Genomic DNA, 18,531 nt, shown 5'->3' with positions numbered 1-18,531 from the left:
TGCTCATGAGATAGTAACTGATCATTCTGTCAGCCAAGTCAACTCCACCCATCTTGAGGTTGTACTCACGGACAATGCTTGGTCGCGAGACAGCCTCATATTGTTTCAATTTCTTGTCCTAGCGTTGGCAGATGTCTTCAGGCTCATCAGTACTTATTTGTTGTTGTACCACTTGACTACACACAACTTTCCATCTTCAGTGGAAACCTCTCTTGAGGTACCTCTTCCTGCTTTTTTCATGGCTTTGTCAGTGGGTAATTTTTGCACTGCTGCAGTGACCCTGTCCTTCATTACTGTACCAGTCATGTATAGCTCTTTCTTCATCATTTGTTCAGCACCGTGGATGCTTGTGAAGAACTGGTCACAGACGATCCATGACTATGCTTCCCAAAGCCAGACCCAGACTCTGTTTCTTCCACTTGATCAAACTGTACATCTCTACCTTGATACAGTTCAAAGTCCAGAAAAATGCCATCTGCTGTGGCACAAACAAAGTTCTTTATGCCAACAGGGTTTGGCTTCATTGGCAGATATTGTCTACATGTACAGGTAGGGGGTGCCGAATGTAAAAGGAGCACCTATAACTAGTTTCCTCACATTTAACTAAATGACACAACATGTTTTCTCACATTTAGTTAAATGTGCAAAAGTCTAAATGTAAATGTAAATGTAAATGTAAATGTAAATGTAAATGTAAATGTAAATGTAAATGTGAATGTGAATGTTTAATGTTTAAATGTAAATGTAAATGTAAATGTAAATGTAAATGTAAATGTAAATGTTAAATGTAAATTTTAAATGATCGCCGGGCGTAAAACTGAATATTTAAGTAGAGTCAAACACCTCAAACATCCAATCACCTGTTCTCATTGGATTGACACATTTTCTCCTCCTTTTTGCAAAATGGATCCAATTCTTTGCATAAAAGGTTAATTTGACATAAACTACAAAGACACCAAATAGCAACAGGCTCCAATGACAATCAATGATGCACTGATTCACACTGAGATCAGTGGTTTGTATTTTGCTGTGCACTGTGTTTTGAGACTCCGTGACAACCAGCTTGTTTTTCCAGCCACTAACAGCAGACAAAGAAAAGAAGAGGGTTTAGGCTAAATGAAGAATCAGCAGCTTTCTAACAACTGTCTGCTTTGATTCAAAATAAAAAGCTGCTAAAAAACTTAGAAATTATGTTTTTGTTTAAACACATTTATATAACATAATATAACCTTTTGTTAAAATTATAAAGCAATGTCTGAACGTTTGTCTGTTAGATTAAGTTGTGCTTCTTTCAGTGCAGAGACATGATGCATCCCTGCCAGATACCAGCTTTCAGCTCTCTTTGCAAACGGCTGAACTCTGGCTCATACAGCTAACCATGAATATCAGACTGTGCGTGCTGAAGAATTCACTGTGTTCTAAATAATCTACTCTACCTTGAATATTAGTAGTGTACGGGTATGCAAGGAAAACAATGAAGGACTGAGCAGTTTCGCTCAAGCAGGCTGGCTCCGCCCCCTCTCAGCCTGGCTCCGCCCCCTCTCAGCCTGGCTACGCCCCCTCTCAGTCTGACCATTGCTGGGACAGGTACAGAGGAAACCAGGAAGCACTAGTTGTAGTTTTTGAGCCCATGGCAAATAATGCTGTGTTGGAGGAAGAAATAATGATAATTTCTCTGTATAGATAATATGTAGGGTACGGAGTGTCCCTTCATTCTTAAATACTACCCAACATCGTTTTGGTCAATCCCTGTTGAAAAGGTTTTCCTTTAAGTCTGGTCTAGCTGAATCTCCTGCTCCTGTTGTCTGGGTGTTGGCTGTCTGATCAGTGCATCAGTGCACTGGAGTCTCAAAAATCCAGAACCACCTCCACTCCAGGTTCTAACAAGTTATTGACCAAACAGTCAAGATTCTAATCAAGACTTTTGGACTGATTTTAGTTTTTGGACTCTGTTCTGGAAGTTCTGGTTCTTAAGACACATTTTAGTTGAGCTTGTGAGAAGGAACCAATAGTCTGCTTGTTAAATTAAGACTGTGTATGTGTGTGTGTGTGTGTGCTGGCTTTATCTTCTCAGCCCCCACAATAGAAATCTAATTAATACTTTCTGGGCCTCATTATGAGTCCACAGGTGCACGAGCTCCACTCAATTGGCGCACGGCGCCGTGCACAACAACAAAATATCGGAGTCAGGATCGGGGGCTCGCAATCAACACAAATAAAGTGTTTGTGTGAAACAGAACCTACTGCAGGAATGTATCAAATGTAAGCAGCAAAACAACAATAAACTAATAAACATGAAACATGATAATAATAACCAAACATCCAGGTTTAACGTAATGTCTGTTTGAAGACTTCTAATACTCTGTCTGTTCGTTGCGGGTCATCAGCCCCAGCAAACGTTTTCCTGCACCCTGATGAAGCTCCGGTGCCTCTTTCTACATCATTAGACGTGCTTGTAGATGTAACACTGCCTTATTGGAGAATAAATAATGTGCAGCTGTTGTGGCTCAACAATAATAAGCTATAAACTACAGTTAAAGTTGTTGTCTTTCTAGTTTCTATAGGAGCTGAGCTCATTAACATGACAGTAAAAGCAACAATAGACGATCCTTGTTTAGTTGAACCTTCCACCTGCTGCCGTGAACAGACCGTTATCTTATTAATATTAATTATTATAAACTGTGTGTGTGTGTTACTATAAACGAGTTAAACTCATTGTTATACAAACTGAATCAGAATCTTTGTTTTATAGAAAACGTTATACCTTTATTTTGTAGAAAAGTGGCCGCACCAACGTAAATAGAATAAAAATCTCTTTATATACAAAATACAGATTTCATATGTTGAAACCAAACGTTGAATAAATAAAAACAGCAGTAGTCTAAAAAGGGGGAGGGAGGGGTGACAGGACACCATGAATGAGAGCAGATCCATTCACTCTATTGTCAGAGCGTTGAAACTCAATTTCCACGCTCTCTTTTCTGCTTCATCACTCTACAAATTGTAAAATTGACTTTTCACCTCCGAGGGAAAAAAAGAACCTGCCAACAGTGACGACGGAAAAGTGCAAAGGTTTCTGGAGGAACCGAGAGGACGAGTCGCTGCAGTCCGTCAGAGCTCGTAAGGCAACCGTGGTTCTTAGTCTTATTCCAGAAGAGTCCTGACGCTCAGTAGACGCCCGGCACGAAGCCACGGACGCCGAACAGCGCGTCCGGCTGCAGGTAGCTGTAGTCCTCCGGGGCAGCGGGGCTGCCCGGGCTGGAGGCGCAGTAAGCCGGGGAGCAGGACGACGAGGAACGGCTGGAGCTCCAGGAGCAGGCGTCGCTGCCCGGACTCGGGACCTCAGCGAGACACGCGGAGCTCAGCAGCAGTGGAGCGCTGCTGCTCTTCCCCGCCTGCAGGTCGGCGATGCGGATGGTTTCTGACAGCGCCCAGATGTAGTTGTGCGCAAAGCGCAGAGTCTCTATCTTGGTGAGCTTGGTCTCGTCCGGGAAGGCCGGCAGCACGCCGCGCAGCGCGTCCAGCGCGTCGTTCAGGTTGTGCATGCGGTTCCGCTCCCGGTCATTGGCCTTCAAGCGCCGGTTCTTCTTCACCACCTGCACGGTGGCTTCGCTGCGGGCACGTCCGCGGCGCCGCTTCTTTTGCTGCTGCTGCTCCGGCTCCGGAGAGGAGTCCGGGGAGGCGGGACACAGGCTGCCGCGGGAGTCCTCGTCATCGGTGTGAGGGAAGAAGTCGCAGCTGTTGCTGTCGATGTCGGAGTAGACGGAGTCCATGACGGAGCGCAGGTGAATCTGTGGGGGGAAAGAGGCGGGTTAGAGCCCGGTGGGTGCGCAGGGTCCTGCAGGAGAGCGGAGACACGCGCTCAACTCACCTAAAGTCTGCGGACGTTTGCTTGAGCCGGATCCAACGGGACCGAGAGTTTGGGATCAGTGACTGGCGCGCGTCTCTTTGCTTTAGCTCTGGATCAGCTCGTGCGAGCCGGTGAGCCTGGCACACGACCGGCCTCAGCCCGCTTATATACTGTGGACGGACAATGGCCGCCCCCCGGGACACCCCCACCCTGGCATCAGAGCGCAGGATGAGGAGGATGAATGCTGCGGCAGGTCTGCCCCGTGCCGCGGGAGCTGCTCATTAACATAATGACGCCTGCGGTGTTTGCCCGGCCCGCACTAAGAAGCGTGCCGGTAATCACGGCCAGCCAATCAGAGCAGAGGGCCGGCCACGCGAGCGACACGAACCCACAACCCTGCCTCCCTCCCTCCCTCTCAGTGAAACAGAAGACCAAACCTTCCACAGTTAAACCCAAAAACATGAAAAAGAAGGAGAAGAAGAAGAAAGAACGGTCAGTAGGACACCCACCCCCCGCCGGGCGGAGACACGCTCCGCAGAGTCACCGACCCACCCACCGACCCATCCATCCATCCGCAGAAAGAAAGAGACAAACCACATCCTTCACTTCAGTTACAGAAAATACAAAGATAAGTAAAACTTTACTAGAAAAGTTTCTCTGATTCCAGCAAGCAACGAAAATCGGGTCGACGTTCCTGCACGCGCACAAACAGGATGTTCATGCCTATTCTATTCTATTAAAGTAAACACATTATTAGTGTTTGAATGAAGGACATAGAACTCTAGATTTAAATGGATTAATTCCCAGAAGAGTAATAAAGGTCACGGGTCACAGAAACTGTTTCAGGAGTTTGATCAGATAAAACTGGATTAAATCTAAAGAAGACACATAGGACAGAAAATGCCATTCTTTGAACTGATTAATTCCTAGTAAAACATAGAGAGGAATATTCAACTGATAAGTGTATTTTAAAGACATCTATATGAGACAGCCATACAATTTTCCATTAATTATTCCACTTATTCAGTTTGCAGCTCAGCAAAGAAGAAGCAGAGACCTGCAGAGTCTTTCTGCTGCTTTATTCTGCTGGAGAGGGGGGACAGTCATTTATAAATAATTACACAATGTTTAGAGTCTCAGGCATGTATAATATATCAAAGCGATTATAAGGTGAATTGTTCCTTTGTGGCCGTCCGCCCTGCACTTCTTTTCACTCCTCTGCTGGTTTGTCCCTCGTCCAAATTCAGCTCCTCTGGCCTTTTGTGCTGTTTTCTTTCTGCCTCAGCCACTCTATTGGTATCATTCTTATTCAAATGGGCCTCAGCAGGAACAAAACCAAGCCCAGGCTGCACACAAATCATCTCTGCCCTGGCTGCAGGGCTGGCACAAGCCTCACAGAGGCCCTGACTGCAAGTCTGCAAGTCCTACTCCACCCCATACAAAACCTGCTAAAAAGGAGGATAACCTAGAGAGAGAAATGAAGGAACATATGAAGTTTACATGAGCCCAGGAAGAGTTCAGGGTGAGCCCTGGATGAGTTCAGGATGAGTCCAGGATGTGTTCAGAGTGAGTCCAGGATGAATTTACATGAGCCCCAAATGAGTCAAGGATGGTTCAAGGATGAGTAGAGGATGAGTCCAGAGTCAGTCAAGGGTGGTCTAGGATGAATCCAGAATGAGTCCAGTATGAGTTTACATAAGTCTAAAATGAGTCCAGGGTGAGCCCAGGAAGAGTTCAGGATGATTCCAAGATGAATTTACATAAGTCCAAAATGAGTCAAGGATGGTTCTAGGATGAGTCAAGGATGAGGCTAGGATCGGTCAAGGATGAGTCCAGAGTCAGTCAAGGGTGGTCTAGGATGAATCCAGAATGAGTCAAGAATGGGTCGAGGATGAATCAAGGATGAGGCTAGAGTCAGTCAAGGATGAGTCAAGGATGAGTCCAGAATGAGTCCAAGATCCACCCACCCACCCATCCGTCCAATCACCTCACACACACTTTAGTCCAACAAAGTCCGAGCTACTCCATTGAGGCTCAGGGAGATTAACACGAGGTGACTGCTCGAGAAGCAGAACAGTGTCCTCAGAGAAATGAAGGAACATATGAAGAGATGGAAACAGTCAGTGAGCATCACCAACACTTGTGTTTGGCCTGTTTTGGTCGCTACCTGAGCCCAGTCCAGCCCCGCTGAGCAGGAAGTGCTGCCACTAGTTCTTTCAGGACTGTGTTCCTTTGCTCAAACTAGTGAAGGCAGCAGTATGAGGTCTGGACCAGAGAACAGAACTTGCATACGCTGTCTGCAGACCCATTTAGTTGATTTTATCTGCTTAGGGTCAGTCCCAGCAGAGACTGATACTTGTCTTCTTGTCATTATAAGAACGCTCAGCTTCGCCCTGATACATTACCAGACGTGGTCCTGACATGGTTCAGTTGCAGAAACACTCTTCTTCAGGAGGTTGTGATTGAGCAGAACCACACACAGAGTCCTACTGAAGTGTGTGTGTGGTGGAGGCATGTTTTCCTTTTATGGCTGCATCACTTCAAAGTGATCCAACAGCTTGTTCCTAAAGAGGGTGGAAGCACTTTACAGCTTTGGGTTTATTGACATTGAGTCGACAGATATGTGGGTGGCACCGCTGCTCTGTGACGTTTGTTGTCCTGACCGATTGTGTTATCTGGGTTCAGTGGGTGAGGAGGCAGACAAAGCTGCTGCATCACCAGTCCTGCTAAAACAGGATGAGTCCATGATGAGTCCATGATGAGTCCATGATGAGTCTAGGATGAGTCCAGGATGAGTCCAGGATGAGTCCAGGATGAGTCCAGGATGAGTCCAGGATGAGTCCAGGATGAGTCCAGGATGAGTCCAGGGTGAGCCCAAGATGAATTTACATGAGTCCAAAATGAGTCAAAGGTGGTTCTAGGATGAGTCAAGGATGAGTCCAGGATAAGTCAAGGATGAGTCCAGATTGAGTCCAGAATGAGTCCAAGATTCACCCACTCATCCGTCCGATCACCTCACACACACTTTAGTCTAACAAAGTCCGAGCTACTCCATTGAGGCTCAGGGAGATTAACACGAGGTGACTGCTCAAAGAAGCAGAACAGTGTCCCCAGAGGATCAGTTCAGTTTAATTCTGAGTATCATGACAACAATCAGATACTACTTCTACATTGGTTTTGTTTTTAGATTTAGTGGAGAAATTGATTTAGATTTTTTTAATCGATTAGCATAAACATTCCAGTGTCTGTATTTGAAATGGTTCTTTGAGGATTAAATTGTACTTTTCATGTGCTTTTGGTTGTAGCGAGCATTTCTATTTCCAATCTGACTCCATATAAATCAACAATAAAGACACAAATTGGGTTTTGTTTTGTGCTAATTAGAATTTGTGAACAAAAATGAAGAGAATAAAGAAAAGCAGAGAGAGAAAGGCAGAGTGAGAGGTCGGCCTGGGGCGAAGCTCTGACAGGATTAACTTCCACAGACATGAGATGGAATTGAATTTCAATGAAGCGAAACACGTGAGAAAATGAAGCACGGAGCCTCAGACCACCAGAAAGAAGTGGAGGCTAATCTGCTCAGATCTCGTCCTCACCAGGACAGAAGGACCCAACCAGGACTGGAGGCTTAGTGAAGCATCGGCTTCAGGAATTCCTTAACTTTTCATCCGAGCTGGTTCTACAGTAATTGGAATTACCAGTAATGCAGAGCGAGAACTGTCAGAACCACAAACGGTCCAGCTCAGTGTTCCCTCCACCGTCAGAGCATCAGAGCACGTCCTTTGATGAACCACACGTTTAACAGCAGATGATGCTTTTCTTTCTGGACTTGAAAACATCCTGTGTGTATTGATGGCTTCGTGATGACCCGGTGCCCGCTGGCTTTTCAGGTGCTGTGTTTTCAGATCGTGGCGTTGTCACGGCAGCGGCGGCTGCAGATAAACTGTTCCTTTGTGGCTGTTAACTCGGGGTAAACCAGAGGTAAATTATCACTCTGAGCAAATAGCCGCAGACAAGTGAATGGGAAGCTTCTGCTCCCATAATGCAACAGCAGATTGATGGAGGCGGAGGGTGATGGCGGTGGCAGCATTGAGGCCACTGATTCACTGCTGCGTTCCATTACATTAAAACCTTCCTGAACAAGACGTCTGTGAGCAGAGAGACGGAACCAACGGGCTGCTGTGTTTGACCACGCGCTCCGTCTGTGTGCACAGACATGATGGAGGAGGAGCTGGTGTTGACTGAAGCATCAGTCTTCGAGCTGCAGACACAAACCGTCTGCTGCTGCTGCCCCAGCCAAGCACGGCCTGGCCCAGTCCGGCCCAGTCCGGAGAAACTCACACTTCACCAGATCTCACTTTAGAGATGGGGCCAGATATGAAAACCACACGGCGCCAGTGTGCTGCAGTGGAGGCAGGGTTCGGTTCTGATGCTCTCTGCAAACCCACTCGTGTCCCGCTGAGCCACGAGTGAGCCCACTTAATAACGCCACAGCATATTTACCAGAAGCAGTAAAAACAATGAAACAGGTGACGTGCACAGAACAGACATGTCAATTCCTGTCTGACGTCGTGCTTTGTTTGCCCAGAGCCACAGAGTGATACAACCTGACGCCACGTCATTTACAACAAACACACAACGCTAATGCTCACCCATCGAAGCACCTGTGGTTCAACAAGAACAGACCCCACTAACGTGTAGAAGATAAACTGCTGGGAAACAGATAAACCACTGGAGGCAGTTTTGCTGAAAGCCAGAGCGACCATATGGTTCAGAGAGCAATAACTTGAACGGGCTCCAACAAAGGAGTGATTGAGCAGAGGAGAAGGAGCTGGGAGTCTGCTAATGAAGCTGTTGTCTGGGACGAGGTGGAGGTGGAGGGGGCTGAGCAGCCCTGGACGTGAGTTGTCATACAATCAGAATCTTTAGGAGGGCTGCAGCAGAGACCTCCTCTCCATATGTCTGCTTAGTTTGCATGTGAAAGCCCTGGGCTGAAGGCTGGGGGGGGGGGGGGGTCCCTGCATCAGGTTTGGAAGTTTTTATGATTCTTCCTGTTCTGTTTCCTTCCTGTTTCTGCTTCTGTCCAGCCAAAGAAGAGAAGAGAATCAGGCAGAGATGAGAGATATTAGACATTAACGTTGCTTGCTGGGATGTGGTGGCTTTCTCTCTGACCAGGGGACGGATGAAGAGTTCAGATGAGTTGGAACTAATTGAAATCTTTGTGTCTGGATGGGGAAGCTGGGTCTAGACAGGGAGTGTTCACCTGTCCTGTCAAAGGTTCCCCAGGTCTACGCCATGATGGTGACGGTGGGGGCAGGGGTCAAATCTGGTGGGCTTTGCTGCACATTCCCTGACATTCCCCTCATCCAATCAGCTGCAACGATTCCCTGCACCCCAGACACCCCATCAGAGCATACACAGCCCTGCTGCTGGACTGCGCCACACAGCAGCGGATCTATGGCTGTGTGCCTCCAACACTGCAAAGGTTAAGGCATAAATTCCTACTAAGGCAGGGCTGTAGAACCTCCCTCAGGACGCTGGGCCAGCTGGACCCTGTTGCCCCCTGCTGGTTAGTTTGCATTATTGTCGCTCTAAAACGCTGGAGGAACGTTTAGGCACAGCGTAGAGTTACGACAGAGTTGTAGTGGCTCCAGGACTCGGACTCAGAACCACTAGCCTGGATAAGGGTACCCACCTCCAGTGGGACAGATCATCGTGCTGTCAGCCACTTGTCGATGCAGCATTGATTCAATCCTTCTACCGCTCAACGGCGCCACCTTCTGGACAACATTAGGCACTAAATTCCCCGGAACTCAGTCCAGTCCAGCATCTAAATGATGAGCTGGAACAACCAGTGGAGACCACGTAAGCCCCACCTTCTACAGGACTTAAACCTGCTGCTGACATCTGGACCCAGAGATACAGATTCAGGTTCTAGTCATGTCCAGGCTTCTGTTCTGGTCCCAAAAGAGACCCCAACACAACATTGGACAGGAGGTTGGACTGTGAAACCTGAAGGGTGCATGACCTTAAGTGGTCCAGATAGAGGTTTAATGCTCAGCTCAAAGTGCATTTTTTCAAGTGAACATATACAGTGCTGATGCTAATAGAATGGCCCAAAAGCTTTTCTTCATTTATTTATTTCAACATTTATTTTCAAATAGTTTAAGAAAAAATAGAGTTTTTTGAAAACCTTTCTCATTATATGACTTTTTATACAGTACTTTATGTGCACTTAGAAAATCCTCGAAACAAACATGAGATAACGATCAGCTGCTCTGAGGTCAGCAGGGACCAAAGGGACAGAAAAACACATAAGACACAAACCAAACACAATCAGAACCAAGCTTCAGTGTCACAAAGAGAAACCGAACCATGTGCCGACACAGTCCTTTTCAAAGTGTAAAATCATGAAACTTATAAAATCAAAGTGCAAATAAAAGAACACGAGAGTTTAACTGAAAAACAGTTTGTTCTCCAGCTCAACTGAACTGATTTACATTCAGCAACTGACACAACGAGAATCTGAACACATGCGAGGCGAGTACACAACTTTGGCAACACGGGCTGACGGTTAAGTGGCAGCTAGAAAACAAACAGCAGACATGGTATTGGTGATGTCACAGTGTGGACTGGGGCTGGGTCACATGACATGTTTCTGGATCCCTGGAGTGAACTCCTTAGCATTGGGGTTCAGGCTGCTATGGACCTGCACAGAAGAAAACCAAAGACCAGCTGAGGTTCAAAGACCTGTCACACATGAAATGAACATCAGCTTGGTATTTAGTGTGACAGTTAAAGGTTATGAAATAATATCCCCACTGGTATGAAACCAGAGGACCTAGGACTAAAATCAGAACCACATGATTATTTCATCTTAAGAAAGTTCTCCTTCATCACATACTAAACTTACCACAATGCAGTCTGCATCTGTGTCATCCAGAACCAGGAGAGTGATCTGTTCCTGCAGGGAGGGGAGGTCTCTAGATGGGATGAACCACTCCCACTGCTCTTCTTCCAGCATCTCCTGAAAACAGTGCTCTATGAAGTCCTCCTCCCACAGCTCCTCCTCCACCTGCACACACAAATCGCACAACAATTCAGACCAGACAATATGAAAGCTGTCCCAGCTGGGGGTCAAACATTCAAAACAAGCTGACGTGAAGGGACACATGGTGTCTGGGGAGCATAGTGTGTCAGCTCATAGATCCACATATAAAAATACCAAAATACATAAATGGGACCACCTTTTATTATTAGAGAATGACATGGAAGAAGTCAAACAGTTTCAACGTCAACCTCAAGTCCCAGAACAAAGGTTTGGTAAACGTCACATAGCTCTGATGTGGTTTCTGATGTTTACAGTGACGTTTGGTGTGTGAGCACAGCCAGTGGACCGACCCGCACAGAAACAACCTAGACTGTTTATGAAGTGGTGCCTGAGAGAGAGCAGCACCAGGGTTCTGTCACTCATCAGTCAAACAGAAGAAGGCAGGTCATTGTCATGACTATGGTCTCATTGATTAGCTCCAGGTAATGCTGTGTAAAATAATTAGATTTTAGTCAAATAACTGCCACCAAAATAATTTTGAAAAACTCAAGGTTCATACAGAATATGGGAATGGGCATTTACTCATTTAACTGATGCCTTCATCCAAGTGATTTAGAAGGCTAAATCTTATCACAATAGACAAATTGACCCGAGGTGGCTTAAAAAACTGAGGACTTGTTAAAGACTTGTGCCCAGATTCTCCCATTGTCTAATTACAACGCATGAATCCGGTGCTTGGGTTTACGCAGGCTCCGGTGTTCTGTTGGTTCTGGTACTCACCTGCCGGTTGAACTCCTCCTCGTTCTCCATCCACATGTACTCGGCGAACGGGTTCTCCTCGGACAGGCCGCTCAAGATCACCTCCCCGCTGATCGTCATGTTCGGGGCAACGTTGTTGATACTCGGGTTTTTCATTTCACACGAACCACAAACCTGCGGGAGACAAAGGGAGCCGTTGACCCATTGATCCGCCAGCTCGGCCGTGATGGCCGCTGTGTAGCAGACGCTAAGACGGACCAAAGCACCAAGGCTGCCATGTTTGAAGTCAAGCAGGTCAGCAGGAAAACTCTGTTATCTTAGATTAAAGTTGAGCCGATTAATCTAAACAAGCTCAATTTTCTGTTTTCTAATGGGAAATACCTGAAAACCTGACCTCTTCGACGACAGAAGGTCCAAACGATCGACTCCGCGTATCTGTAATGGCCGCGCTGTCTCTGTTTGTTTACATCGCCGACGTCATCGTGCGCTCGCCTGTGATTGGATAAACGGCCCGCTGCCAAAATGTACCGCGTTACTTATTAGGAAGAGAGGAAACAGGCAACGGTGACAGTGGTGGAAGAACTACTTTAATATTTTATGTAAAGTCCACTCTTCTCGGATATCCCCTATTATTAGTGATGGGCAGATGAAGCTTAATGAAGCATTGAAGCCTTTCATCCAGTAAATGAAGCTTCATTTGCTCTAGTAGGACATCTACCGGATGCAACAATATCAGTTGGCATGAATTTGAAGCGTGTGGCATTTTGCAGAAAGACTTTAAATTAAAATTGTCAGCAAAATAAATAAGTATGCAAAACATGTATGTATGTTATACTGTATATACAAATATATGTACACACACACACACACACACACACACACACACACACACACACACACACACACACACACACACACACACACACACACACTGGCATTATGGAAAATGATTGTTTAGAAATTATGAAAATGCAATCATGTGTTTTAAATCTGCCTAAGTAGATATGTTTCATCTCTTTATTTTCTTTAATGTACTTTTAAATTTAAAAGCCTCTTAATCAGACCCGATGATCTCGGGAATATAAAAACAAGCCTCTCAGCTCCTCTGCTGGTCAATATGTCACGTAGCTCATTTACATTTATTCCTCTCTTGCTGCAGTCCTCCATCACTACTTCTCTTTTATGGTTAAACCTTCTACATCACATGTTCCCTTAAACCCAACCCAGTGCCATGTAAAAAGTACTCACTTTTATTAACCAAAACACAACTACCAAATCTCTTACTCCACTGCGACAGTGAAATCCCTACCACTAACACCCTGGAGCTAGAACTTCCTGACTCACCTGTTTGTTTGACTCATCCCTCACTTCCTTCCATTTAAACCTGGTCATGCCCAGATGGTGAACTGCAGCCTAAAACAAAAATCTGAATTCTTTCCATCTTTGATTTGATATCAGACATAGCGTTCATGACTTGTGCCATAAAAATCACTAAATTCCTCTTCTGAACCTAATCCTTCTTTTGCTCCTCCTGCTTCCGTTTCTCATTTTGAAGTTCCTCCTGTTCTGTGCTCTCCACATTACTCCTCTCCACTCCCCTCACCATCCCTGCATACGTCATACTCTTCTCCTTCCTCATCCCCCTCACCACATTCCCTATAATCATGTTCACCTCCACACCTTGCACAGCTCTTCCTATACTTAATAGCCATAGCCATGTGTCCAAACCCTTGACAGTTATAGCACATCACCGGATTTGGAACAAACTCTCTCATCAAATGCTTAACAAATCCAATAAACACATCTAGTGGCAGCTCCACACCATCAAACTCCACTACAACCAGCTCTGTCTCCACTCTCCACTTCTCTTGTCAGCCTCCTAGCACCAATTACATTCTTCTGCTTAAGTTGTAAATGATCTAAAGTACTTCCATACTGACACCTACTGGGATTCCGTTTATTACCCCCTTAGACCCACTCTCTTGCTTCTCCCCCACTTTAACCCCCTTTGTAACATTCACCTTCCCCACTGTCCTCGCGTCTCTCACTTCCCTCACTTGTACCTTTGCTTAAAACCCTCACATACTTTAACTCTCCAACTTTACTTCTCAAAGACTTTGTTAAATATACTGGATCCAGATGCTTTACTCCTCAAACCACATTACAACATTAATAGCTCCCTCGCTTTGTCCTCTCCTCCCACAGATTGGTTTCCTCCTGATAAATCCCTTGCCTTTTTCCTTTTCTTCCCCTTTGCACTCTACGGGGAGACACGTTGATGGGCGGTGTGAATTTTGTGGTGTAGTGGAGTACGTTATAATGAAGTGTGACAAATACAGGAAAGAAAGGGAAGGAAATGTGAAGAGTATGAGGGAAGTAAGAGTGAAAGAAGTCTGAGGAGTGTACTGGAAGCTGGAGGATCAGGGACACTGTCACTGAGCTGGGGAAAAGAATATGAGGGTTGTAAAAGTCAACGGGTTAAACACAAAAGAAGAAGAAGAAGAAGATGACGGGTCTTGGTGGAGAAAGGAGGAGCATCTGAGCGGCAGAAGAATTTGAAGAGGAAGGAAACGGGCGGAGGTGGTAAAGAGTCAGGAGTAGTAGTAGTAGGACAGAGGTGTTTTTGAAGTTAAGTAAAGAAAAGAGTGGAAGTTGGGAAAGTAGTCAGAGCAGTGGTTTGTAGGGGTATCAGCCAACAACCTGTACAGGTCCCGTAGTGATAGTCTTAATTCTGCTAAATACCAGCTACAATGGTGTCTGTTGAGTCGGGAGGTGGGAGTGTTGATAGTATGGAGACTAATAAAGAAGGGAGACAGTTTAAACTTAAAACGGAAAAAGGATGACGGTTGTAGTAGTGAGGAGAGTGATGGAAATGGAACAAAGGGGACATGTTTGAATGTACAGTAGTGTGATGTTCGAGGGAGATGTGGGTTGGCGGAAACTTGACCCGATGACTCTGACTAAAATCGTTAGGGAACAGGTGGGTGAAGTTAAGTTTACACAAGATTTGGGTGATGGGAACTTGTTAACTTGTTGATTGGGTGTACGTCAGAGGGGCAGGTTGATAAGGCAAGAAAGTTGGACGTTGCTGGGAAAGTCAAGGTTGGCAGAGTGGTGGAAGTGGGAGAAAGGAGACAAGGAGAAAGGATGTTGGAAAAAAAGGCATGATTAGTGGAGTTCCTCTGAGTGTCAGCATGGAAGATTTGATAAATAATTTGAGAGTGAAAAAGCGTTATGGGTGGACAGAGGACCACTAGAGGAGTTGTAAAGAAGGAGACAGAATCAGTTATTATTGAGTTTGAGGGAGAAGAAATGCCAATTGTTTTTTGGGTTCATGAGCTACAGTGTGAGTTTTTGCAGGGCCCTCTCAGGTGCTTTAAGTGTCAAAGGTAGGTGTGCAAGGTGTGAAAATGAGCATGAATATGGTAAATGTGCAGTCGGTACCAAACCAAGGTGCTGCAACTGTAGGGGAAACTATGGTGCGGCTTATTGGGGATGTGAAGGAGGTGGAGATTCAGCACGTTAGAAGTAAGGGGCAACTATTATATGCAGAAGCAGTTAAGAAGGTGGAAGGAGGAAAACAAGTAAGTAGGGAGGAGAGGAGACAGGGGAGAGGGTGTACAGTAAACCAAGCCACCACAAATTAGTTTAAAAACTCTTCAAAAATCCAGACGCTGCGGCGGCCTAGAACTACCTAACTGCCACCACTATTTTCTTGCCAACAGACTGAACCATGTCCACAAATGGATAAAACCCAACAGACTCCTCATGGATAGACATTGAACAAACATTTTGCGGAAATATTAAAGTTGCAGATCTACCATTTATCAGCACCAAAATCAAGCACCATAGTTGATACCAGAGCATTAGCATAAGAGCATCTCTGACAGCCTGGTGGGATTTTCTTAAAATTAATGGGTCTTCGCTTACTCTTTGCCAAAACACACCTCTCTGGAACAATCCAGACATCATCAAAACAAAAAGGCAATATAGTTTCCAAATTGGCATATCAAAGGGATAACACATCTGAAACATGTTTTCACATGAGACAAGTTTACCTCTTTAGAAGAATTGTCCACTGGCCGGAGGGTGACCACCCTACAAAAGAGATTTTGGAGTGCTGGGAAAGCCGGGGCATAACTAAGGGGAGTTTTGGTCAGGGGGGAGAAGAGTAAGCTAAAGAAATGGGTGTACTGGACATGGAGTTTAGCCGAACAGTATTTTGGCCAAAGACCCCAATATGGAGGATGGAGAGTCCTGTTGTGGATCTGGCGATGTTGAGGTCTAAAAAAGGAAAGGAGTGTGGGGATTGTGGGGAGTTATATTTGTATGTGAAAAAGCAATATCCTGGATTCATTCATGTATATACAGACGGATCTAAGGATCCCAGAACTGATGGAACCTGTGCTGCAGTTACAGTGCCGAGTCATAGCACAGACATGGTTAAAAGAACATCAAATGACCTAAGCGTGTATTCAGTGGTGATGTACTGTATGCAGTGTTATTAGTGTTGGAGTGGGTAAAACAGTATAGGCCGGGTAAAATTTTAATATGTAGCGATTCTGCCTCTGTTCTGCACAGCATTAGAGCTGGAACATCTAAATATAGACAGGAATTATTGGTGAATATATATGTTGTTATATTCAGAAGTAGTAGTAGAACAGAATGTGGTGCTTCGGTTTGTGTGGACACCTGCTCATGAAGGATTTTTTGGGAATGAAAGAGCTGATAAATTAGCAACGGAGCAAAAAATCTTAAGCATGATCAAACTGACATTACTGTTGCATTGTCAAAGTCTGAGGGAAAGAGTGTGGTGTGAAGAAAGGTAAATGAAAAAGGGCAGCAGTACTGGGATCTGGAGACAAAGGGCAGACATTTCTATAGGTTGCAGAAGAAAGTGGGAGAGGACAGAGGGTGGAGCAGGAAAAGAAGAGAAGAAGTGGCTTTTACCAGGCTACGAATGGGACACAATAACTTAAACAGTACGCTACATATACTGGGGAAACATGATGATGAGCTGTGCAGGCAGCGTCAGGAGGTGGTAACTGTAGAAAATGTGATGATGAGATGTAGAAGGTACAGCTGTGAAAAAGAAGTAATGACTGACTAAGAGAAGTAATTTCAGTAAGAGAGGAATAGAGGTAAAGGAGCTGAGTGACGTGCTGAGCAGCAGAGGCGCTGATAGGCGGCCTGTTTTTATGTCCCTGAAAGCATCGGGTCTGATTAAAAAGATTTAGGATTTCCTGTAGATGGCAGCAATGCAAAAACTTTGGATGCTGGCTGCCGTGAAACCCCAAAGAAGAAGAAAAAGTAGTAGAAGAAGAAGAAGAAGAAGACTAAATATCGCAATACTTAATCCGTTTGCGTTCGTTGTGTTAGCAGACTTCAGTTCAACGGTACTCGTTAGGGAAGAAAGGTAGTGAGTGTTTTCGTATTAATACATTTACAGCTATGTTGTAACTTTATATATATATATATATATATAGTGCATGGCCTTGTGTATAGCTTATACAGCATATATTTATTTATATGAATTGTACATTTGAGCTAATATTTGTTAGCTTGGGAGCTCTATTAGCATGTTGATGCACGTTAGGCTAACGCTATTAACCACGCGATTTGCAAAGAAGACAACTCCACCTCTGCGTTAATCAGGTCATAGAAAGTTAGAATTAGCGACCTGACTTGCGTCTTTGCTAGCATGACCAGGTCCATGACCATTACATTATGTCTGATACAAAGTGAAGCTTCTTGTATTTACAGTTTGAACATGTTAATTCAGGACAAATGTAGGTCGAAAACAACTGGTTTAACAACGTGTAGTCAAATGTTTTGTAGTAAACCTATACTTGCATATACAATCTTTATTAGCTATAATGGTAAATGACTTTAGCTGGGGACATGTAATAAAGCATTTTCTACCATAGATGTTAAACTTGGCTTCGCCAGAGCTGATTATCTTACCAAGCAACACGATGTTCAACATCAGGGGCCTGTTCTCCTCAATGGACGCTGGACGTTGGAGTCCTGCTCGTGATTATCTGCTTATGTTGGTTTTTGGATTTGAAACATTTACTCATTCACATGGAATATAAGTTTATTTCAACCCATTTTTATACATTTTTTATTGAGTTGTCTATATATTGTTTTTCAGTATTGGAAACCACAAGTCCAGAGGTTGTGTCTGCATTTATAAGCAGTGGATTTCTTTGTTTGTACACTGTTGCATGTCAGTCAGCGGTCAGTTGCTTTTCCGTGGTCAAATGAGCCGTCGCTATATTCGAGGCGCACGATTCGTGCGATAGTTACGGTAACAGTGCTGCGATAACTGAAAAGGGCGGAGAGACCTACTCTAGTGAACAATGGGATTATATTAGGATGAATGTCTCAAGGAAACAAAAGTCAATTTAAAAAATGATGGAATTTGTGTATGTTTGAAAATATTCACTGATGGAATGTATAGGCAAATGGCCTCTATTCTAAAACTTGGCTTTGAATAAAATTACTTCTTTAAATTAGTACATCACCGTTCCCTCACGGATCTACTTAGTACTTCAGGGACTACAACTACAGCAAATATGAACTACTTTTACTGTATGGTTTTGGAGTAATCCATTAATAAACTTTGCTTCTAATTTGAGATTTATTAAAGATCAAATTTCAGTATTTATGTCAATTCAACTTACTGTACGATATTGTATTGATGAATTACTCCAATACTATGCAGTAAAATAAGTTGATACTTGCTGTGGTAGTAGTCCATGATGTACTAAGTAGAACTTTAAAGGAATATTGGTATACCATTTTGAGGAACAGGATTCATTGAAGGTTAAAGTTCAGCTATTGCTATAAAGGCTGTTTACAAATGGAA

At 44.6% G+C, this 18,531-nt stretch overlaps 2 protein-coding genes and 1 long non-coding RNA gene across 3 annotated transcripts; 1 reads left to right on the top strand and 2 right to left on the bottom strand.

Moving 5' to 3' along the window:
- Positions 1-2,753: 2,753 nt before the first annotated feature.
- On the bottom strand, positions 2,754-4,533 carry neurog1 (neurogenin 1). Its single transcript, XM_029164377.3, has 2 exons — positions 3,872-4,533; positions 2,754-3,791 (listed from the first exon to the last, which is right to left on the bottom strand). Exon 2 carries the CDS (start codon positions 3,771-3,773, stop codon positions 3,168-3,170), a length of 606 nt encoding a protein of 201 aa, XP_029020210.1. The 5' UTR covers positions 3,774-3,791; positions 3,872-4,533; the 3' UTR covers positions 2,754-3,167.
- Positions 4,534-9,959: 5,426 nt separating this feature from the next.
- LOC114863877 (polyadenylate-binding protein-interacting protein 2-like) lies at positions 9,960-11,822 on the bottom strand. The gene is made up of 3 exons (XM_029164378.3): positions 11,682-11,822; positions 10,764-10,925; positions 9,960-10,559 (listed from the first exon to the last, which is right to left on the bottom strand). The coding sequence occupies exons 1-3, from the start codon at positions 11,814-11,816 to the stop codon at positions 10,494-10,496; spliced, it is 363 nt and encodes a 120-aa protein (XP_029020211.1). The 5' UTR covers positions 11,817-11,822; the 3' UTR covers positions 9,960-10,493.
- Positions 11,823-11,960: 138 nt separating this feature from the next.
- LOC129604776 (uncharacterized) lies at positions 11,961-18,439 on the top strand. Its single transcript, XR_008695974.1, has 2 exons — positions 11,961-17,076; positions 17,588-18,439. It is a non-coding gene; the product is annotated as an uncharacterized LOC129604776 (long non-coding RNA).
- The last annotated feature ends 92 nt before the right edge of the window (positions 18,440-18,531 follow it).

Source organism: Betta splendens, chromosome 10 (genome assembly GCF_900634795.4).
Source record: "Betta splendens chromosome 10, fBetSpl5.4, whole genome shotgun sequence".
In the NCBI taxonomy this organism is placed as follows: domain Eukaryota; kingdom Metazoa; phylum Chordata; class Actinopteri; order Anabantiformes; family Osphronemidae; genus Betta; species Betta splendens.
Note: the sequence above shows the minus strand (reverse complement) of the source record. Positions and strands in the feature narration are given on the sequence as shown.

What these genes read in the sequence shown, in the direction of transcription:
- LOC114863877 (XM_029164378.3), bottom strand. Translation starts at nt 11,816, where the DNA reads ATGAAAAACCCGAGTATCAACAACGTTGCCCCGAACATGACGATCAGC. An exon ending in AGGAGGAGTTCAACCGGCAG is followed by an intron (nt 10,926 to 11,681) that starts GTGAGTACCAGA and finishes TTGTGTGTGCAG; the next exon opens with GTGGAGGAGGAGCTGTGGGA. An exon ending in CAGATGCAGACTGCATTGTG is followed by an intron (nt 10,560 to 10,763) that starts GTAAGTTTAGTA and finishes TCTTCTGTGCAG; the next exon opens with GTCCATAGCAGCCTGAACCC.
- neurog1 (XM_029164377.3), bottom strand. Translation starts at nt 3,773, where the DNA reads ATGGACTCCGTCTACTCCGACATCGACAGCAACAGCTGCGACTTCTTC.